Below are 24199 nucleotides of genomic sequence, written 5' to 3'. Positions count from 1 at the left end.
GAGGAAGACCCCCAATGAGATGGTTTGGCCAAGTAGCAGCATCAATGGACTTAAGTGCGGCAGCAGTAGTGAGGTTGGCCCAGGATTGGGCAGTGTTTCGTTCTGCTGTGCATAAGGTCGCTATGAGTCGGTACCGACTCGATGGCTCCTAACAACCACAACAGCTGCTCCTCAGAAGCCCTACACAGGGTTGCTATGAGTCAGAACTGACTCAACGGCACTTTATAACAACATATATGTAAGCAGATATGCACAGTTGTATATATGTATGTATGTGTATATATATGGAAAGAGAGAGTGTGTGTAGGCATACACACATACACCTGTGTGTATAAGAGCACTTTGCATGTACACATGCCTGTGTGTATGTGTGTCTAGTCATATGTCCATTGTATGTGTACATGCTAGTATATAGGCATGTGTATATGTATGTATGCATTATGTACGTAAGCTCTGGTGTGTGTGCGTGCATGCGTGTGTGTGTGTGTGTGTGTGTATGTGTGTGTGTGTGTGTGTGTGTGATTCCCAAGTCACAAGAAAGGCTAAGCCCCCAACTACTAATTGAAAGACTGGCAGCTGAATCCACCCAGAAGCACCTCAGAAGAAAGGCCTGGAGGTCTGTTTCTGAAAGATCCCAGCCACTGAAGACTCTACGGAAGGCAGTTCTACTCTGTCTGACACACGAGGGGTCACCATGAGAATTTGCCTGATGGCAATTGTTTTTTCGTCTTTGGTTTTGGCATGTACATACTTATATATGTGTGCATTTGTGTGTGTACATATATGGTGTGCACATTGTTTTGTATGCACCTGTGTGTGTGTGAGTCTGTGCTTTCTGTGTACGTGTATGTTTATGTGTGTACATCAGTGTTGTTGTTAAGTGCTCTAAAGTCAGTTTTGACTCATAACAACCCAGTAAAAGGTTTCTGAAGAATGGCTGGTGGGTTTGACCCACCAACCTTGTGGTTCAGTGTAGGTTATCCAGGACTCCTTGTGGGCACATATGTATGTGTATTTATATGTGTATTCTGTATGTGCATATGTTGTTATTAAGTACCTAAAACAATGTCTGGAATTTGGTGTTGTTGTAAAGTGCCATCCAGGCAATTCTGAATCATAGCAACCCTGGATAGGGTTTCCAAGGAACAGCTGATGAGTTTGAACCCCCAACCTTGCAGCTCAAACTGACCTTTCAATCCAGTGCGTTATCCTATGGTGCCACACCAAGATTCTTGTATGTGAATATGTGTGTACATATGTGTGCAGTTATGTTTGTCCATATATGTGTGTGGTGTGTGTATACATATGCATGTAATCATGTGGGGGGGTACTCTTGGTGTGACGCTGGACCCCACACCAAGGATAAAGCACTGGACCCCAAAGTCCAGTTTGAACTGTAAGGTCGGCAGTTCAAACTCACCAGAAACCCTACACAGGGTTGCTATGAGTCAGAATCAACTCAGTGGCACATAACAACAACATGTATACATGCATGTGTGTTGTATATATACATGCATTGTATATATGTGTATTTGTGTGTGTTTATGTGTACACATGGTCATGTGTGTATGTCTCTCTATAGATATTCTCCTTCCCAACGAGACTGTGACTCCCTGAAGCAGGTTTCATACCTTTCTCATCTCTTTGCCATCCACTGATTAGCAACTATCCTGGAACAGGTATTGTATGAGGCGCCCTCAAAAAGTTCATGAAGAAATTCCATTATCTTTCTATTCCATGTTTCCATGAACTTTTTGAAAGCCCTATGTATTTTGAAACACTAAAGCTTACTAATAAATAATGCATAGTAACAACAGTAACATCAACACACTTAGTTATCCCTTACCGCTCTCTTCCTAATTATCAGCACTCTTAAATACTTCACAGTCTTTGGTGGTGGTGGTGGTGGTGTGCCATGGAGTCAGTTCCAACTCATAGAGATCCTGTATAGGGTTTCCAAGGCTGTAAATCTTTATGGGAGCAGAAAGCCTCATCTTTCTCCCACAAAACAACTGGAAGCTTCGAACTGCTGACCTTGTGGTTAGCAGCCTGACTCGTAACCACTACACTATCTAAGCTACCCAAATAACAGATGAAGAAACTGAGGCCTAGGGTGATTAGGTTACTCATCCAAGATGTACCCAGTCAGCAGCAATACAATCATAGTAGCCACTGTGCACTCTGCCCCAATACTTCACTTGTCTAAGCCGCCATCCCCCAAACTGATCTCCACTAGAAACTTCTACATAAATAGGCTGGGGGGAGCAGCCTAGCTCACTAGACACCACGGCTCCATTACGAGCACAGCCCCCAGAGCAAGCTTAAACTGAGTGCATGGAACGTCACTGACAACAGCTGGCGTACAACTGCCCTCAAACACACATTCCCAGGGCTCACACTGCACTTAATTGTCCTGCATTCCACTTCCTTATCAAGGACCCTGCCTGACTTACAGGAAGTGGGCTGGAAGTTTTATGAAGTGTGCTCCGTCAATCAGCAGAGGAATAGAAGTCCCCCGGCTCCACCGGGTGCGTCCTGACAACCCAGCAATGCCTGTGCTGTCCAGCGCACGGCAACAGCTTCCAAACACACACGTGTGTGCAAGTCCCCGCACGCACACCCCCACCCTAGGGGTTCTCTCACAAGTACGCTCCAAGTCTGGGCATTGTTGTTTTCTTTGCAGCGTCCTGGAGAAGTGTGTTTATGTTTTGACCTACTCCCATCCTCACAGACAGATGTTTATCAGCCTCGCCCAGTAAAACTGTCAGTGCCGCTGACACATGATTAATAGACATCTAGATTAGCCCATGTTCTTGGCACTTCAACAGAAAAGCAATATTAATCAACACACATTCATAGTTCTCAAACCCTGAACCATTCTTGGGCTCCAGCTCTAAGATTTAAGACCATATGGCGCTGATGTGGACTACTGATCCTACTAAAGGGGAATGGCCACTGGTTAGAAAATCTCCAAGGACCCTCAGTTTCTCCATCTGTAAAATGGGAGTATGAACCGTTCTACAGTGTCATGGTGAAGGTTCAATGGCATAAAAGTGTGGAGCATGCTTACAAGAGTAGTTGGCATGATGTCGGAGCTCACATATTCCCTTCCCACCTTTACATCCAGAGAGTTAACTGTACTATGTCCTGTTACGTGAAATAGGGTTTATTGCAATGTTAGGGGCTTTCAATGGACTGGCAGACAGTTCTAGTTTTGAAACTTATATGAGAAACACATTCCCTTCTCTAGTCCCCTTAAATCCTTTGGATTGAGTCAGGGAGAAAGTCTTGGCTGAGCACTAGGTTGTCTTCAGCTTCTCAGCACTGAAGAGTTGGGCAAGTTGTGAGTTCAAAACTTGCAGCAGAAACTAGCATCAAGCTAGAATTTAGTAAAGCTGTTTGGTTCCCATGATATTTACTTTTGAGTGTATCTTCTATTTATGGCAAGTGATACGGGTGTTTCATTTAAGGTAATTAGGTAAGGCTTTGTGTTCAGATAAAGAGCCCTGGGGCTGCTAACCAAAAGATTGGTGGTTTGAACCCACCACAGGAGAAAGATGTGGCCGCCGGCTCCGATAAAGATTTACAGCCTTGGAAACCCTAGGGAACATTTCTATCCTGTCCTATAGTGTTGCTAGGAGGCAGAAGTCACTCAACAGCAGTGAGAAGGTGAGTGTTTTTCAAATTACTGTCATTTTTCAAAGTGAATTGAGTTAAATGAAAGTATTAAGTTAAAAAGCAGAGAGGATACCAGGAAAGGGCAAAACCCAGGAAAAGCATGAACAAATACTGCTATTTGGGAAATGCTGATTCTAAACATAATTGTTATTGTTAAGTGTCGTTGAGTCGGTTCTGACCCATAGCGACCCTGTATAGGGTTTACAAGAAGCATAAGAAATAGAACAGAATTCACTGAATCCCAGAATTGTTCTGGCCTGAAGAGTCCTGAGGTCTGGCTCCACCTGACCCCTCACTCTGTAAGTGAAGCAACAGAAGCTCAGAGGGCTTTAGAGATGGGGTGGAGGGTCACCGAGAAGAGTGGCAACCACACAACTGTGTGGGTCTTTTCAACTTGGACAATTTCTCCATCTCAAAGCCTCCACTGTAGAGCAAGGGTGATTCTCTGCAAGGAGGCCAGTGGACTTTGCTTTTAAAGTCGGACTTTACAGACACAGCTGGTAGCCTATCAAGACAGGTTATGAATTGCACCGCCTGGCACATAGTGTCCTTGCACTGAGCATCTCAGGTCAGCCTTGACCCTGAAAAGGAAGCTAGGAAGTCGGAACCTATGTCCTTAATTTTCAGAGTTGATGCTGTGAGCAAGTCTTGCTAGAAGTGTGCCCCTGCTGGATGGAAATCAGAGTCACAAAGATAACCTGGGAAGTGATTAGTCACATCTCCAAAGGATTAAGCTGAGTCAGATTACTATGAGCTTAATTCTTTGGAGATGTGACTAATCACTTCCCAGGTTATCTTTGTGACTCCGATTTCCATCCAACAGGATTAAGTTCAGTCAGATCACTATGAGGAGTTCTGGTGTGGCACTGTGGGCTAATGAACCAGACTGCAAATCCGTTTGAACTGCAAGGTCGGCAGTTCAAGCTCAGCTGCTGCTCCTCGGAAACCCTATACAGGGTCACTATGGGTCGGAACTGACTCGACATCACTTAACAACAACAGATTACTATGAATTTGGAGCTGACCCGGTAAAAGGGAAGTGGCAGTTTGCTGATGATGGAAAGGATGCTGATGACAAGAATAGTGAGAAGTTTACAGTGTCCACAAGGTGAGGTGGTAGACTAGACAGACCAGAAGCACTAGCGTCAGGGAACCTAGGGCCAACCTTGGTCTTGCTGCTAATAATCTGAGAGGTCCATCACTCCATTTCTTCCACTGAAAAATGGGAATTAATCATAGGACCCATTTCAGAAGGGTGTTGGGATTGGAAAACATTGTGGAAAGCCCCTTGAATAGTCATAGCCTCCAGCAGCCTCTTTATAAATTACAGCTGTCCGGTTAACACGGACGTTCCCTGAGTGAGGCAACAGTGATGTGCTCAGCTGCTAACCGCAAGGTTGGCAGTTTGAAGCCAGCCAGCAGCACCGTGGAAAAAGGGTCTGGCGCCTCTACTTTCATAATAAAGACAACAGCCAAGACAATCCTACAGAACCATTTTACTCTGTAAGTCACGGTGTTGTCATGAGTCACAATCGACTTGATGGCACCAGCGAACAATGCTAGTACTGATGAGTCGGTTTAATTAACTACTGTTTGCTGGGTAAGGCACACTTAAAGCTGAGAGCACCAGGAGCCACTGAGCCAAAAGAAATTATAACCATTCATCTCCAAAATGAGTATCTCCAGATGAGAGGCTATACTACGTGACAGGGAAAGTCAGGGGTTGAGTAGTACTTACGTTCAAGTCCCAACCTCACCCCCAGCAGCAATCAAACCTCAAACACATTATTTATCCCTCCTACTATGCCAGACAGTGTATAAGGAAGACCGTAGAAGAAATGATGCTTTTGAGTTATGGTGCTGGAGGAGAATTTGAAAGTGCCAAAGGCTGCTGGAAGAACAAAAGATCTGTGTTGGAAGAAGTGCAGCCAGAGTGCTCCTTGGAGACCAGGATGGCCAAACTCCATCTCCCATACTTGGGACATGTTGTCAGGAGGGACCAGTTGCTAGAGAAGGATATCATGTTTGGTAAGGTGGAAGGTCAGAGAAAAAGAAGAAGGTCTCCAGAGAGATGGATTGGCAAAGTGGCAGCATCAAGTGTGGCAACAATAGTGAGGTTGGCCCAGGATAGAGCAGTGTTTCGTTCTGTTGTGCATAGAGTCACTATGAGTCGGTATTGACTTGATGACACCTAACAACAACAACAACAAGAACCAAAACAATCAGGGAAGCTCTTAACAAGTGAGCAGCTGGAGCAATCCCTTCAGGGATGCGACTCAGCAGTGTCCCAACACGCTGCTCCGGCCACCACAACTCAGCCAGCCTCACCATCAGCAGCATTTGCAGAGTTTCTCCGACAAAGTGCCCTCATGTGACACTCTGTTAGGCTGGGGGCAGATTTGAGTGGTTGCAGTAAGTAGAAGGTGGGATTTTCCCTGAGTGGCATAAATGGTTAACATCCTCTGCTGTGGAATGAAAGGTTGGTGGTTCGAGTCCTCACCGAGGCACCTTGGAAGAATGGTCTGGCAATCTAACCCTGACAACTCTACAAGCACAGTACTACTCTGACACACATGGGTTGCCAGGAATTGGAGTTGACTCAAAGGTAAGTAGAGTCAGTGGAAGGCAGAATTCACCAGGTGCCTGGTCTTCAGAGACAAATAGACAGGAGTTTATGCCCAACCTTCCCATCTGTAAAATGGGGTGACAGGCCTACCCTACAGAGACATGTTGAAGATCAATGAACTAAGGCATACAAAAGGTCTAGTGGGGGGGGGTGTGTGTCAATAAATACAACTTCTTGTTCCCAGCCATAGTGCCTGTTTCTGAGTCTGCTGGTCCTTCCACACTCCTTTCTGTTGAAATCCTGCTCACCCTTCAAACCCAGCTCAACCAGCACCTCCTCCAAGAAGGCCTTCTGGTCAAAGCTGACCCACCACTTTGTGCTCAGCATGTCCAGAACATAGTGCACACTGATACTACAACCTGGCCAGGCCCCGGGATGAGGATCAGAAGAGGCTTCCTAAAAGAAGGAGCCTGCACACTGAGACCCAAGGGACAGGAAGTGGAAGAGGAATGGTGTGTGTTCCAGGCAGAGAGAACCGCACGTGCAAAGGCCAAGAAGCCAGAGAGCTGGATGGATTTGAGGAGTTCGAGTACTAAGCTGTAACCATCACTCTTAAACAGCACGTGGGGATTTTCTCCACCCCCAGAAAATTACATTATGCATTTATCTGTTTGGAATCTCCAGTTGTACACATATGGCTAACACACTTGGCTACTAACAAAAGGCTTGCAGGTTCGATTTCACTGAGAGGTGCCTTGGTAGAAAGGCCTGTCTATCATAAAAAAAAAAAAAATCAGCCACTGCGGTCCCTATGGAGTACAGTTCTACTCTGACACACTTGGGATGGCCAAGAGTCAGGATCAGCAACTGGTTTGGTTTGGATTTTATTTATTTAATGCTTATCTCCCCAACTAGAATTCTAAGGCCATGAGGGCAGGAACTTTATCCTCCCCATCACTTCTGTATCCTTCACCTAGCTCAGTTACTGCTAGATTCAGAGCTCCACCTGGTTCATTTTCAAATCTCCAGTCCCCAGCACAGGGTGAGGCACAGAAGGAATGGTGAATATTGGTAATCAAATAGAGACTTCCCACAGGAGGAAGACGTGCAGCCAGAGCGCCCCCTGGAGGCCAGGATGACCAAACTTCATCTCTCATACTTCGGACATATTGTCAGGAGGGACCAGTCACTGGAGGAGGATATTGTATTTGGTAAGGTGGAGAGTCAGAGAGAAAGAGGAAGAACCCCAGTGAGATAAACTACGTAGTGGCAGCATCAATGGACTCAAGCGTGGCAACGATAGTGAGGTTGGCCCAGGATCAGGCAGTGTTTCGTTCTGCTGTGCATAAGGTCGTTATGAGTCAGTACCGACTCGATGGCACCTAACAACAACAACAACAACAACAACAACAACAGGAAGGATTTTCAGTTGCTGAATAATGGCTGAAGGAATGCATGCAGGCATGAATACATACACCTACACCAAAACATCAATCAATTTATTCATGTGTTGTTGTTAATTGTCATATAGGATTTCCGAGGCTTTTTAAAATCTTTGCAGGAGCAGAAAGCCTCATCTTTCTCCCATGGAGTGGCAGACGGGCTTGAACCATGGGCCTTGTGCTTGACACTCCAGGGCTTGTCATATGGAGCCACCACACTCCCTTGCTCATACATATGACTATATAAACAGGGTCACTATGATTCGGAAGCAACTTGATGGCACTTATCAACAAGTGACACAATAGTGAAGCACTCAGCTGCTAACTGAAAGGTTTCAGGTTCGACTCACCCAGCAGTTCTGTAGGAGAAAGACTTGGTCATTTGCTTCCCAAAAAATCACAGCCAAGGACACTCTATGGGACACTTCTATTCTCTTACATGTGAATCAGAATCAACTCAATGGCACAGAACTTATGATTATATAACAACATATATATGTTGTTGGTAATTACATCTGTAAACGTTTGGTTATATGGACATATCTGTGTGTGTGTGTGTGTGTGTGTGTGTGTGTGTGAGTATTCTTGTGTGCCTTTGAGTAGGTTCCAACTCATATATAGGATTTCCAAGGAGCAACTGGTGGGTTTGAAATGCCGACCTTGTGGCTAATCAGTCAGTGCTTATTCTACAGCGCCACAAACAAATGGCTGAATGAGGTGAAACATGAAGGCAGAGTTCAAAGGCCAGTGAGGCTGAGTTGCCTCACTTGGTCTTGTTAAGCCCCAGATGTTTCTATCTCTTCTACCTCTTCTTGGCCCCGACCATTGAAAGTTTCTTATTCACAACAGCTGAGTTTGCTGTTGTCCAGTGGGGGGAGAGCAACAGGTACCCCTCTTCTCCCAGAGCTGGAAACCCAGCCATTTCCCAGCCCTCTTTGAAGTCGGCTGACCCTGGTGCCTGGCCATCTTCTGCTGATGAGGCATATGTACAGGAACCTTCTATGGGAATTGCTGGCATTCCATTCTCCCAGAGAGTGGGACGTGAATCTGGCCCGTTTTTATTAATTGCAAATTAATGCTATGCCAGTGACTATTTTAGTAGACATGCTTCCACCGAGTACGGAATGCAGCCCAGAGAGGCACATTGCTCTCATTCCTTCTGCCGAGAACTGTGTGAATATTTTTAGAAGCCACACCCTCTAGCAGGGGCCGGATAAATAACGTCCAAGGCCAGATGTGCTCTTTGCAACATCAGGCAGTAAAACGAAGAGGAAGGAGTTACATGGCTGACATCAAAACTGCAGTGCCATGTGACAAGACTGAACCAGCCACGTTTTTATAAGCTTCCCAGGCAAACACCATCCACACTTGAAAGGGGAGGTGGGGGTGAGGGGGTCCACATTGAGAGAGACCAGAGGGAACTGGGGTTGGAAAGAGCCCTCGGTGTCGATCGCTCCCCTAGGCCATACGCCTACGACACCGGCTCTTTTGAACCTCGAGGCCAGCTTGTAGCCATGTGTCCGTCTGCCTTTGTCAGCAAGTGTCCTTTCTAAATCTGTCCCAGTAAAATGCTGAGTCAGGAAGAGCTGAGCATATACAGCCGGAAGACAAATGGACACCAGCTGAAACGTGTTTGGAAAAACCTTGGAAGTGGGTGTGAGATGATGAAAACAAAAGTTGCCTGAGAGTCAAAAATCTGAGTTCTAATCCTGGCTCTTCATTCCTTCCCTCGAAAAACAAACATCTCCTGAGTGCCTACTGTGTGCCAAATAGCCCCACGCGGGGAACCCACAGACACAATGGTCCAGTCTGTTACGGACTCACTGCATGATCTTGAGCACCCTGCTTAGATTTTCTGAGGTTGGAAGATTATTCTCAGGGGTTCATTTGAGCTCTAAGACTCATTCTCAGATGCTAGTCGCATTCCTAAGCCAACAGAAGGAAGATTTTAAGGGTTCTGAGAATGGGAAGAGTCCGCTGGTGGTGCAAATGGCTAAGGTGCTTGGCTGCTGACTGAAAGGTTAGAGGTTCAAGCCCAGCCACATATATTGCAGAAGAAAGGTCTGGTGATCTACTTCAGAAAAAAAAAACAGTCATTGAAAACCCGATAGTTCTACTCTGACATACTCTGGGATGCCCATGAGGGGGCACTGAGAAGGGAAAAGTTCTGGTGTCTATATTTTTTTAGGGGTGGGAGGGGATGTGTTTTATCTAAGAAAATGCTAGCTGTAGAAATTCATACAGAAAAAGCTAAACATAAATAAAATGACCAAAATCTGAATTTTTCTAATGTTCTATATATAAGCTATTTCCTACATCATAGATTCTGGGCAGAAGGGCTTGGCCCCCTGCTTCCCGAGGCTCCTGCCCCAATTGTTTCATGCACAATTGCTTTCAGAATGCTAGCCATTCTTCTCCGGCACTGGGAATTCTATGACTCTGTAGAAAGCTATGTGTCTTATCACTTCTGCGACTGCACCAAGGGACCAGGAGGTCACACTGCACCACAGAACCCAAGCCCCAGGCGGCAGGCTCGCATTCCAGGCCTTGTAAAGGCTACACTGAGCCGTTAGAGCTCTGGGGGCAGGTGACAGGAAGAATCTGGAGAAAAAGTCACAGGGTCAATGACACAATCCCTTAGAATGTGGCCTTCAGACCAGGCCTCAATTCTCTAGTGACAGCCTGTCCACCAACCCCAGGGTCCAGGCAGCTTGAGCAGCTGACATTCTGTTCCATTCCCTCATCCAGTGGGTAGCCATTGAAGCCAGATCCTCCCTTATTAGCAGCTAAGTGCTAAGGGCTTCATCTCTAATATGGTCTAAATCCTCGCCATGGTCATTGACTCACCAGGACTGGGCACAAGGCAGAGCACATAGCAACCGTTAGGAACTATGAATGGATACATAGCCATGGTCTACAAGAACTGGCATCTCTACTTGACAGATAGGAAACTGAGGCTTCGAGAGGGTGAGTAATCTGCCTACACCCCCGCAGTTAGGAAGGGTCAATGCTACAATTCAAACCCAGGGAGTCCAACTCTAAAGCTGCTGCTCTGAACTGGGAACCATGTGCACAGTAGCCAGCAGTGCAAACATCATGCTCAGTCGCTAATCCAAAGGTTCGAAGTTTAACACCACCAGAGGTGTTTTGGAAGAAAGATCTGGTGATCTAATTCCAGAAAATCCAACCATTGGAAACACTATGAAACATAGTTATACTCTGACACACATGGGGTCACTATGAGTTCGAATCAGCTTGATAGCTAAATGTATAGTACTTCATTCAATCATCAAGCCTTTGAATATCATTGTCACCCACTTAATAGAGAAGGCCATGGGGCTAAATGGCTTTTCCAATATCAAACAACTAGCCAGTTATACATACCCTGAACTTTTCTAACCCTAAGGAGCTCTGGTAGCGTAGTGGTTACAAATCGGGCTGTGAACCGCAAGGTCAGCAGTTCAAAACTACCAGCTGTTCTGAGGGAGAAAGATGAGGCTTTCTGCTCCTGTAATGATTTACATACAGCCTCAGAAACCCTGTTCAGGGTCACTATGGGTCGGAATTGATTCGACAGCACTTAACAACAACAGCCAGTGCTGCTTCCAGAATCATCCAGCCACTCAGTCAAAAACAGAGAGACCCTGGGTTGACCACTCTGCAAGAAGCAGAGGTCATGAGACACGGCTCCCAAGAAGGACACTGGCTACTGTGAAGTTGCTCAAACGCTCAGCAAAGAGAATCAACACCAAAGCCACTCCATCTTTCCAAGCAAGGAAATATTCTCCACATGATGTACTCCTCGGTTGACAGCAACAATAACAACAAAGTGGAGGATGCAAGGTTGTTCCCATGCTTAGCCTGGGGACCAAGGATGAGCTACTAACGTCACCAGCGGCCAATTGGAGGGCTCTCTCTGGCGCTGGGAGTACTAAGGCCATTTCATAATGAAAGCCATGCGGTGAGCTCCGTTTATTTTGAAACCATATTTGCTTATTTTGCAGACGTGATCAAAAGGACATTCAGAGTGCTCTGTGGGAGGCACTTGAACCCTGTGGGCCAGGATAGCTTTCCCCAGCGCCAGCAGCAGCCAGCTATAATACTCTCAGTAAAAGTACAGTCTGCTGTTTCCCAGCAGCAAATGCTAGCTTCCCTTCAGTGAGCTTCCCAGGCCCAAGGCTGGTTCTGGGGTGAAAAAGAAGCAAAAGACATGAGTTGGGGATAAAAATTAGCCAGAGTGAGTCCCAACTCTGAAATAATCTAGGTTCCTACTAGTCAATCGAGTACAGTGATTTAAATTTGGGTTTATGAGTCACACAGACATGGGTTCAAATCCCAACTTCACTACTTAGCACTGTGTGACCTCAGGCAAGTTATTCGACTTCTCTGTGCCTCCGTTCCCTATCTTTGCAGTGACACATATATGATGTTGTTGCTGTTAGTTACCATGGATTCGAATTCCCACTCATAGTGACATTATGTATGACAGAGAAAAGCACTTTCTGGTCTGTACCATCTGAGATATGTCTGAGCCCATCCTGTGGTTTCTGGAACAATCCATCACACTCAAAGTTTCCCTAGGTTTCCACTGACCCTATGCTTGACCAAGCACAGTATCTGTTTGTAGCCAGTGGTTTTTCCTGAAGATGCATCCCAAGTAAGCCGCAAAGTAACTGTACCTCTCTCCAATGATTGTTGTACAGATAGCATTTAAACGCTGCCAGGCAAAGTAGAGGAGCTTGGGATATAAGTTAGATGCTACATGTATTTTTATGGTGCTGGCTTTAGACTGTGAACTTGCTGAGAACAGGGACAGGGTCTTGAACATCTCTTTCCTTCCCAGCATGATGAACAGCGTCTGGTACAGAGCTGGAGATCACTGAATGAAACGGACTGAATTGCACCGAGGGGTTCACGCCCAGCAACTCTCCTGGTGTGTCTGCCAGGGAACTGGCTGCCTTGGTTCCAGCTGCAGCGTGGAGCATGTTAAGGCCCCCTGCGCGTCTGTTATACCCAAGCCTTCCGTATCAGTCAGTGAAGCAAGAGCTTTACCTTAATGTTGCAGTTGTCATCGAGCAGTATGTTTTCCAGCTTCAAGTCCCGGTGGACCACGCCGTTCTGAAACGAGAAGACAGGGGCAGGGATTACATGGGGGCAGTTGGCATGCTGGAGGGAGACAAAGAGGCAGAACAGTGAAAAAGGGAAGCGCCTGACAGATGAAAGGAACGCGCCAGCCCGGTGGTCCTCAGCTCCACCCTTCAGGGCTGCTCTGGCTGCCACGATGAGGCTCCCAGAGAGGACAGCGACAGGCGAGCATTAGTCACTTGCTGTGTGGTTAAGAGAAAAATGCCTGGAATCCAGTCTCCCCCCAAAGCCTGTAAAACAGCAGGGGGATTCTGTGTCAGAATGTCATTCCACCGTGTAAAAGCAGTATCTTCTTCGCAGGCGGACAAACAATGTCTGTCTGTGCTATGAGTCCCAAGGAAGCAGATTCCTCCGCTGGGACCTCAGGATGGCGGCGGGCGCGTACAGGCCTTGCTTTTCTGTCTGTCTGTCATTTGTCTGCCTTCCCAGTGCTGGAAAGGAGACTGATCCCATCTATCCTGAGCCATGAGACCTACTCAGATCTGCCCCAGTGATAACTGCCTCCAAGGGGTATTTTCCTTGCTGTTGCTGTTAGCCCTAACTCATGGTGACCCATTGTGTTCCAGACAGGCTTCACTGGCTAGTTTTCAGAAATAGATTGCCAGGCCTTTCTTCCTGGTCTTAGTCCAGAAGTTCTGCTGAACCCTGCTCAGCATCATAGCAACACTAAAGCCTCCACTGACAGATGGGCAGTGGCTGGGCACTGGCTGGAAATGGAATCCAGGTCTCCCCTTACAAGGTAGGAATTCTACAACTGAACCAGCATTGTGTTCACGGGCATTTCCTAAACTGCCAAGATGGATTCTGGAAATCCCTCTCTGCTCAGCAGGGCACAGTGCAGGGTGGAGAGCAGAGAACAGGGGCAGGCTGATGAGACTGTAGCCACTGGCCTGACCAAGCAAGTAACTGCTACTGTGTGCCTTGCCCATTGAAGCCAGGCTGGAGGCTGAGCCATAGTAACAGGCTGGCAGACAGCTGGATGGTAAAAGGAGTCATTTATAAGGCAGCAACAACTGGCAAGCTCATTGTTTAAACCCACTGATCTTTCTGGAGTGGGTGGACATGCAGACAAAGGTAGGACTGAAGGCACCAGCTGCTTGGGGCAGGGCCAATAAAGAGCAGGGAATAGGCTCTGATCATCCCTCCGCTTCAAGACACTGGTGATTGAAGCTGCTTTTTTGAGCAAACCAACTGGCTAGAAAAATTCTTTGTCTTACAATCAAGATTTCTTTAGTTTAAAGTCTGCATGTATATAATTGGTTCTTTATTGTTTATTTTCCTTTCAGTTTGACAGTTCCTAATGTCTCCCAAAGCACTGATGGAAGAGGAGGAAACAAAAACATGTATTTCTACTCCCCTTTTCCTAAACCAAGCCCTTCAAGAATGTATTTTGAATTCAGAAATGCACAAACCAAGCCTCCAGGTGGAAAGATCTGGAAGAAAAGGGACCTACTTTTGTTTCATGCAGTTTGACTGACAGTGTGTATTTCTTGGGAGCTAGAATAAGTCTCTAATAACCCTTTCATACAGACTCCAAGTGTTCCCAGACCTCAAATCATGGGAATACAGTCCCGTATGCTTAGCAATGAGACAGAAGGATAAAATAAATATTGCATGATCAGAATTTCAGTGTCTCTGGGCTTATCAGAGAGAGGTCAGATGATATTCACATGCGTGAGAATATCAATAATGCACCACCTTCTGATTACTGGTCATCATTTCAGGACTGAGTTAACCAGAGTATTTACCTTAACCAGGAAGGCCCGTGCTGTGAACATCTGAAAACAGAAGCTGACTCTGATTTGACATTAGGTTGTTTTTAAGACATCTCTTAACCCTACGGTATTGATTGCAAACTGAATGACTGTTCCAACCAACTGTGACAATTCTGGGGAAAAGTCTGAATGACATGAAAACTTGAGCCTGAAATGATGAATACAATGGCTGAAAAATAGTTTGGAAATACCTTTACATATTTTTCCCCAGAGAACACGGGTAGCTATGCTATGGTTCTATCATGATTTTTTACGTTCCATTTTATAAACTCTCCATATTGGCTACAATGATAGATTGCACTTTTGTATTATGGGAAAAAAGCATGTGGTGTCATCAAAACCCCTGGAAGCCCGAGCTGCTGGCTGGGCTGGGCCATACCTTGTGACAAAAGTGCACAGCAGAGACGATCTGTCGGAAGAAGTGTCTGGTCTCCCTCTCACTGAGGCGTCTCCGCTCACTGATGTAATCATACAGCTCCCCCTTGCTTGCATACTCCATGATGATCACAATCTTATCTTTGTTTTCAAACACTGTGGGGGAAACAACAATAAACAAACACCCAATTTATCCAAAGAGCTCACTTATGACTCCAGGGAATGAGAGAGACAGTGGAGCTGTCACTGGGCAGAGCAAACCAGCCACTCTCAGGACACATCCAGGCTGTTCCACATCACGAGGTATTTAGAACGCTCTCTTGCCAGGAGACCCACCTCTCACCAGAACAGGATAAAAACATACTGACAAACACAGCTACCATGAGTGACCCAAACAGTTAAGCGCTCCATGACTACCTGGGAAGTTGGCGGTTCAAACCCACCAAGAAGCATCTTTGTAGAAACCTCTGCTTCTGAAAGGTCACAACCTTTAAAACCCTAAGGAGCAATTCCACCTGCACACATGGGGTCATCATGAGTCAGAACTGACTAATAACAACACCACCACACTCCAACAGATCTAGATACTTCTAGTCTGTGGGCCACACTTGGAATTGCAAAGTCTTAGAAAAATACACACACATTCAATCACCATTTATGAACCATTTTATGTGGACAAAACTACTCAGACCCCATAATGGTTGGCAGATCTTTCTACTTCTTTGCTCAAAACCTTTGAAACTTTCCTTCTCACTCAAAATAAAATCCAATGTTTCTAATGCATTCCACAAGGTCCTATGTGATTCCATGGATGCTTTTTAATCCTATTGCATATAGAACCTATGTATTGAATTTTGTCTCCCCCAATAGAATGCAAATGAGGACAGCTGATTGATCTATTTCTTTCACTGTTGTATCCCAGCATCCATAACAGTACTTGGTATATAGTAGGAGCACTATTTGTTGTTGTTAAATGTCGTCGAGTTGGTTTCGTCCCATAGTGACTCTGTATAGGGTTTCCGAGGAACAGCTAGTAAGTCTGAACTGCTGACCTTGAGGTTCAAACCAACCTTGTAATCCAATGCTTATCCTACAGCACCACCCCAAGACTCCTAGTAATATCAATATATAACCTATATTGAGTAAATTAACTAAGTGTTTATTTCTTAGAAACTTGGTGCTGTATAATTTGCATGGTTTTGTTACTAAGTTGAGATGCCCTGCAAGTACCATATACTTGGTCCTTATGCTTGCCATGATGTATTTTTTAGAGAGCTCTTTTTCCTTTTATAGATTTGAGCATTTAAAGCTCTTACCTGCCCATTTGGAGGACTCTGGGGAGTAATACTTGCAAAACTGATCTGCTGGTAGCAAATTCCCAGAACTTCTGTTTGTTTGGGCATGCCTTGATTTTCCCTTCACTTTGGAATGACAACTTTGCTAGATCTTCTGACCCCTACCGCTTCTAGGGAAGAAATGTGCATTGATTCGAATGAAAGATACTTGGTATGTTATATTTCATTTTTTTTCTTGCTGCTTTCAGAATTCTCTTTGTCTTTGGTTTTCAAGAATTTTATTAGGATAGAGTGCAGAGTTGATCTTTTTGAGATCTTCTGATTAGAGGTCATGTGGTGGTGGTGGTGGTTACGTGCCGTTGAGTTGGTTCCGACTCATAGTGACCCTGCACAGGGTTTCCAAGGCTGTAAATCTTTACAGAAGCAGACCGCCTCATCTTTCTCCGCAGAACAGCTAGTGTCTTCTAACTGCTGACCATGAGGTTACAAGCCCAACTCATAACCACTATGCTACACCAGAGCTCCTCGGAGTTCATGTAGCTTCCTGTATTTGCAGACTTGGTTCTCTGTTCAGGTCTGGTAAACTGTCTCTGGTTATCTCTTGGGAAATGGCTTCTTTGCCTTTATTGTTGTCATGGTGGCCTGGGATTCCGTATTAAATTTTACATTTCTTAACTTAATCCAATATTTCCACTGAGGTTTGTTTGCTTTTCTTTGTACTTTCCTTGTTTCTCTTGCGGTTTCGTAAATTCAGTTAGTTTGTCTTCCAGTTCATTTATTCTATCTTCTGCTCGTTCCATTCTACTGTCAAGTATTTCTCTTGCTTTTCTAACTCAGCTGCTTTATTCTTCAGTTTCCGTAGTTCTTTTTCTTTTCTTTCTTTTTTTTTTTTAAGAAATGTTTTCAGTTTCCTTGTGTCTCTCATTCTGCTCCTCCATTTGCTTCCTGATCGCCACTAGTTTGCTTTCTGGCTGCTTTTTACTTTTTAAAGCATATTTAGCACCAAAGTTTGAAAATGGTCTACTCTTTGCATTAGTTCGGCTCCCACAGGAAAAATATCTCTTCTTCATGATTTGCTATTGACTGAATCTTCTCTTTTGATTTTGTGTGTTTTACTATTGTTTGTTCAACATGAGCTAACCTGTTTTTTGGTTTTTGACTTAATCTTTGTCTTCCGATTCCTGCAGCAAAATTTCTCGTCCTATATCCTGGTAGTCCAGTGGCCACTAAGTGAAAGGTCTGAAAATGCCACAGGGCAGCTCCCCTCTGGCCCCACAGTGACACTATGAGTCAGACTCAACCCAGCAGCAGTGTGGGCCTAGGACATTCTCATATCCTTTGATTTTTTTCACTGCTGATTCGAAGTTCTAGATGCTTCGTCTTCCAACTCTCCAGCACATCAGCTCTATCTGTAGTTTGAGATCTCAGTCTATGTGTGCTTTTATCCATTGTCCAGTGGACTAGCTGCCGGGAGAATAAATGGAAATGTCCACTTTCTTGCTCTACCCTCTCACATAAGACTGTAAGTACTTCACATGTATTCATTCACTTAACAGCAAGAGAATTATTCACAATTTTGTCATCTAGCAAATGAGGAAGGAAACTGAGGCATAAAGAGGTTAGAAACTTGCAGTTCCTGTTATAATCAGTTCGAGCAGGATTCAAGACAGGCAGTTGGACTCCAGGAGGTGAACCATGAGACCGTAACAGCTTCTGAAGGAGCTGGCTAACTCAGCTCTCTGACTTCCAATGTGCAGGAAGAGCCAGGACCCCACAGCACCACTGCAACCACCCTGAGCTTGTTCCCGACTTCCAGCCTTAGCCCGTTATCAACCCCCAACCCCCACAAAACATCTGCAACCATGAAATGCTTCTCTCTCTCCAACTCCAATGCTCTCTAGCAAGGAGGCTCACAGTTTGTTCTCCGAAAGTCCCTGGGGTTATGGGCAGATGCCCAGGTTGGGAGAGAGGAGTCCACAGAGGCCAGGTTCTGAGTTCTCCATTACTCCACTTTATTTATTTTATACTTTAGACTTTTCACAGAAGATGTCTTCTGAGCAAAGAAAGAACAAATAGTTCTTTTTGTTAACTCCATCAGCCCTGAAGGAGCTCTGGTGGAACAGTGGTTACGTGCTAGGCTGTGAACCAAAAGATTGAGTTTGAACCCACCCAGCTGCCTTGTAAGAGAAAAGACCTAGGGACTTGCTCCCATAAAGATTGCAACCAGGAAAACTTACTGGGCAGTTTTATTCTTTCACACAGGGTTGCTATGAGTCAGCAATCAATGGTTCCCAACAACAAAGATTATGGGTACATAAGACCTTTATGAAGGACCCTTGTCTACCTTACTCCCTCCCATTAGTTTTTACTCCTCCTCTAAGAACCAACAGATCTGTGTTGGAAGAAGTGCAGCCAGAGTGCTCCTTGGAAACCAGGGTGGCCAGACTTCGTCTCTCATACTTCAGACATGTTGTCAGGAGGGACCAATCCCTGGAGACCTTAGGATACCATGTTTGGTAAGGTGGAGGGTCAGAGAAAAAGAGGAAGACCCCCAGTGAGATGGATTGGCAAAATGACAGCATCAATGGGCTCAAGCGTGGCAACAACTGTGAGGTTGGCCCAGGACCAGGCAATGTTTCGTTCTGTTGTGCATAGGGTCGCTATGAGTCGGTACCGACTGGATGGCACCTAAAAACAACAACTGCTCTAAGACTTCTCACTCAGTACAGTACAGAACTGTTGGCCCTTTCTCACAATTTGACACACAAGCACACATTGCTAGTGCCCACCTCCTTTTTCTTCTCTGCTCTTCCTTCTACCTGTCTGACCTTCCAGGGAAACTTCTACCTGTCACTCAAGTATGACTTCAAACATGGCTTCTTCATTACCTAGCTTCTATTTCCCACTATACAAATAAATACTTCCATCAGCGCACTCCCAAACTGTGTGGTGATTATTTATTGGTTTATATGCCCATTTCCTCTGCCTGGACTGTGAGATCATGAAGAGAGAGCTAAAACCTTCAGTCTGAGAATCAGACACTCCTACGGCACCTTCCAGGAGCTTCCTTATACTTGCTGTAGAACTCAGGGGAAGTTTCTTGCCCTCTCTGTGCCTCAGTATAGCCAAATGTAAAACATGAATAATATTCCTAAGAAGACCTTAAAACTGTTAGAAGGAGATGATGTAAGTTTAATACTACAACAAAGCCATCACTTGTAGCATATATGTAGAAACTCTGGCTATTATTGATGATGTTATTATCATTACGCCCCAGAGCCCTCTACTGAGCCAATGGAGAACTCAGGTGAACTGGAATCTGCCCCAGGCTTGGGTCCTAGTCCTTCTATACCTTGTCCTTGGCTGCCAGGAGCTCAGGCCTCACTAATTCCTTTGCAGCTCCTTTAAGTCCAGCCAAACGTCTCTGATAAAATTAAGAGGGTAGGGTGCTGTAGGGGGTGGGGGAGGGAGGGAGCGGGGGACGGGAAGGGAAGGGAACTGCCAGTAAAATTGGCTGCTCCTGTGTCTGCCAACCTCAGTGCCTGAACACAGTCTTCATTAACAAGAAACTTTGGAAACTGGGAGAGTCGCTTCTGGGTGACTGGCTCAGGTGCCAGACCTGCTAGACCGATTAACATGCCCTGAAGAACTGCCAATGCTCTGATTTTAAAAGGGGGAGATGGAAAGAGGGAAAGGACTGACAGGTAAATAAGCAAGGAGTCTCACACCCCTGAGAGGAGGCTAAAGCCACTGGACACTAACCCCAACCACATAGAAGAACTGTTTCAGAGACTGGATTCTCCGCTTCCCAGCTGACTGGTTTGGTATCAAGGAGAGAGAAACACAATTGAGCTCAGCATAGTTCTGGTGCTAAGTGGTTTATTAAAGTCGCTGCCACCAGAGCCCTGGGGGTGTGAGACTGCTAACTGAACACTTCAGCGGTTCTAACCTATCAGCTGCTCTGCAGAAGAAACGCCTGGTGACCTGCTCCCATAAAGATCACAGTCTAAGAAACCCCTGGGGAAGTTCTGCTTTGTTGCATGGGGTTGCTGAGTCAAAACCTACCAACAAAACATCAGTATGGCCTGCTGGCCTTACCTTTTATATCCAATCCTTTTGTCTCGAGTCCCTATCCTCTCTCACTGGAATGAAGATGGTGCCCTTCCCTCCTCACTGACCTCCTGCTGGCTACATTTGGGGAACTGTCCCAAATGCATGTTCCATGAAGCCTTAGTCCTGCAAGGTGGTCTGAGGAAAAAGCGTTCCAGGGTCAAATGTAGGTAAAACGTTTGGAAATGCTAACATCTGTCACTGCTCTTGGAGCGTTTCTGTACCCCAGAGTTTCACAGGTTGGTTTGACCATTTCACCACATGGTGCTAGGGGAGAAACACTAGATCACAAAACAAAGTCGGCAGTTCGAACTCATCAGTCGCTCCTCAGAAACCCTATACAGGGTTGCTATGAGTCAGAACTGACTTGATGGCACTTAACACAAACAACAACTGGCATCCAAAGGCGCCCTGGTGGCACAGTAAGTGCTTAGCTGCCAGCCAAAAGGACAGCAGTTCAAACCCAACAACTGTTCCTTGGCAGAAAGGTATGACAGTCTGCTTCCATACTGTTGTTGTTGTTGTTGTATGCCATCGCGAGGGTTCTGACTCACAACCATCCTGCGTATGTTTTCGAGGTTGCAAATCTCTATGGGAGCAGAAAGCCTCACCTTTCTCCTGCAGAGCAACTGGTGGATTCGAACCACTGACCCTGAAATTAACAGCCCAATGATAACCCACTACACCACTAGGCCTCTCCTCCATAAAGATTTGTTGTTGTTGTTAAGTACTGTCAAGTTTGTTCCAACTCATAGCGACCCTATATAGGCTTTCTGAGGAGCAGCTGGTGGGTTTGAACCGCCAACCTTGCTGTGGTAGCAGCAAAGTCATAAGGTTTTCATACAGGAAGCGACCTTAAGGATCATCTGTGATTTTTCCAGAACAGAATGGGATTTATAAGGCATAACAGTACGGCCCTAGGAATTGGTGCTGAAGAATAACTAGCTCCCACACACCACGCCCTTGGCCGACCCGAAGCTCACTATCAGTGTGGTACTAGGGGCACTCTTGCCCATTCTTCTGGCCAAAGACGACTTCCCTTGGGCACTTTTACAAGTGGATATTTATAAGCCCAGAAACCTTGTCTGTGTTTATGTTATTAGTCACTAAGCAAAAGCTTATTTTCCACCAGTTGGGAAGGGCTTCCTTTCTGAAAAATGAAAGCTTGTGTCTCTTGGCCAGACAGCTTTACCCAGAAGCCCGACGGCTCCAGAATGGTAAGGAAAACGATGACCCATGATGTGCCAGGCCTACCAGGAAAATTCAAACTCTAAATAGAAACCGAGCTCAGCTTGGGTTAGCACACAGCCCTGGGGCACATCCATCTGGTGCTGATCTTAGTTTCTGGTATAAAAGTAATTTTCTATAGAGTACATATTTGTTGTTGTAGTTAAGTGCCATCGAGTCGGCTCCCACCCATAGTGACCCCACATAGGGTTTCCGAGGAGCAGCTGTTGAGTTTGAACCGCCGACCTTGCAGTCCAGTGCATTATCCCACAGCACCACACAAGGACTTCACAGTACATATTAAGTGGATAGTAATGCTCTGGTAGCGTAGTGGTTACGAATCGGGCTGCGAACCTTAAGGTCAGCGGTTCGAAACTACCAGCCGCTCCGCGGGAGAAAGATGAGGCTTTCTACTCCAGTAAAGATTTACACCCTCGGAAACCCTGTACAGGGTCGCTATGGGTCGGAACCGACTCGACGGCACTTAACAACAACAACAATGTCCCTGGGTAGTGCTAACTGAAAGGCTGGAGGTTTGAGTCCACCCAGAATCAACTCAGAAGAAAGGCCTGGTGATCTCCTTCTGGAAATTGAGCCACTGAAAAGTCCATGGAGCACAGTTCTACTCTGACACACAAGAGGTCACCCTGAGTCACAGCTGACTCAATGGCTCCTAGCAGTGGTGGTGATATGTGGATGGCACTAGAGGCACCAACTGAAGCCTTCACTAGATGAAGAGAGGAAGGACAGACAGGCAGAGAGGCAGCAGGAATGGGGCATGGAGCAGAAACAGGAGAGCTGCAGGCAGTTAACCAGTGCCGGGGACTAAGAAGAGAAGAAAGAGGCTGGCTACAAGCGAGGCTTGAACGCCAACCAGGAGCTCCAGGGAGTCACTGGACTAAAGATTGTCAAGAGACGAGAACAAGGGACAGGGAAGCATCCAAGATCCCAGAAAGATGTGACAGTCTGCTTCTGTGCAGATTCCAGCCTAGGACCAAGCAGAACCATCCCCACAAGGTTTCCACGGCTGGAATCTGTACAGAAGCACACAGGTGCATCTTTTTTTCTCAGAACAGAAGGTGAGTTGGGACTACACTTTCAGTTAGCAGTCAAGTATAAATTATAATAACAATGGCAGTGGTGGTGGTATGCTGTGGAGTTAGTTCTGACTCATAGTTACTCTGTATAGGGTTTCCAAGACTGTAACCCTTTATGGGAGTAGAAAGCCTCATGTTTCTACTGCAGAGTGACTAGTATATTCGAACTGCTGAGCTTGCAGTTAGCTGTCCAGCTCACAGTTAACAGTGATTAAGCATTCCTGCTTAATCACTGGGCAAATTATTAAAGGATGCAGAGAGCATCAAGAGAAGATGTAAGAGGGGGCAATGGCTTACAAGATTTCAAGAGAGAGTTTAGTTTAAGAATATTGGGGGGAGGGGGAAGAAAGAGTCCCCACTGAATAGTTTTCATCTTATGTAGATGAGTCTGGTGAAAAGAGATGGGGATAAGATTTGTGTGACTCAATAGTGAATAATTGTTATCATGACTAATTGCTACTGTCACAATTATAAGGTAGAAGTTTTGTAACAAAAACAGGAGAGTGGTTAATCTTACAGTCCAGAAACAGGACCCTAGGACCATCAAGGGAGAAGAGCACAAGCAGAATGCGGGACCTTATCCAGAGAAGCAGGGACACCAGAGACAGAGGCAGAGATAGGGTCATGGAGAGGGGGAGCGGCTGAGGACTTTAGAATCACGGAAGAGAGGGACTAAGAGCTGGTGGCCAGGAGGCAGACTTGCAGAATTCTGTGCCCTTTGGAGCTATAAATTATTATATATGCCAGAGTTTTTGTTGTTGTTGTTGTTGTTTTAAGCTAAAGTAAATAGAGAGAAATACTGTTAACTGATGATACATGGAGGGGATTATAAATCATTGAAATGAAGGAAGGTGTATGATTTGTTGAATGTAAAACTGATGATCTGTCCTGTAAACTTTCACCCAATCCACAATAAAAACCTTAAAAAAAAAAGAGAGAGAAGATGTAAGGAATACACAGAGTCACTGTACCAAAGGGAAATGGTTGATGTTCAACCATTTCAAGAGTTTCAAGAGGTAGCATATGATCAAGAGCCAATGATACTAAAGGAAGAAGTCCAAGGTGCACTGAAGGAATTGGCAAAGAACAAGGCACCAGGAATTGATGGAATAAAAACTGAAATCTTTCAAACAAGTGAGGTGGCACAGGAGGCACTCACTCATCTCTGCTAAGAAATTTGAAGACAATGATCTGGTCAACTGATTGGAAGAGATCTATATTTGTGTCCATTCCAAAGAGAGGTGATCCAGTAGAATGCAGAACTCATCGGACAGTATCTTTGATACCCTATGCGAGTAAAGCTTTACTAAAGGTAATATAGAAATGGCTGCAAGCATGCATTGACGGAGAACTTCCAGAGGTTCAAGCCAGATTCAGAAGAGGCCGTGGAACGAGAGATATCATTGCTGATGTATAATGGATCTTGGCTGAGAGCAGAGAATATCAAAAAGATGTTTACCCGTGCTTTATTGATTACACAAAGGCTTTC

General features: G+C 45.5%; 1 protein-coding gene across 1 annotated transcript in view; it reads right to left on the bottom strand.

The window, feature by feature from the left end:
- NUAK1 (NUAK family, SNF1-like kinase, 1) overlaps nucleotides 1-24199 on the bottom strand; it is a 95533-nt gene that overhangs the window by 9710 nt on the left and 61624 nt on the right. The window contains exons 3-4 of the mRNA XM_006865257.1: nucleotides 14986-15137; nucleotides 12739-12804 (exon numbers count right to left, since the gene is read on the bottom strand). Of these exons, the coding sequence (XP_006865319.1) occupies nucleotides 12739-12804; nucleotides 14986-15137 (218 nt within the window). The remainder of the gene's footprint in view (nucleotides 1-12738; nucleotides 12805-14985; nucleotides 15138-24199) is intronic.

The sequence above is a fragment of the Chrysochloris asiatica genome, unplaced genomic scaffold, assembly GCF_000296735.1.
Source record: "Chrysochloris asiatica unplaced genomic scaffold, ChrAsi1.0 scaffold00076, whole genome shotgun sequence".
Lineage (NCBI taxonomy): Eukaryota > Metazoa > Chordata > Mammalia > Afrosoricida > Chrysochloridae > Chrysochloris > Chrysochloris asiatica.
Note: the sequence above shows the minus strand (reverse complement) of the source record. Positions and strands in the feature narration are given on the sequence as shown.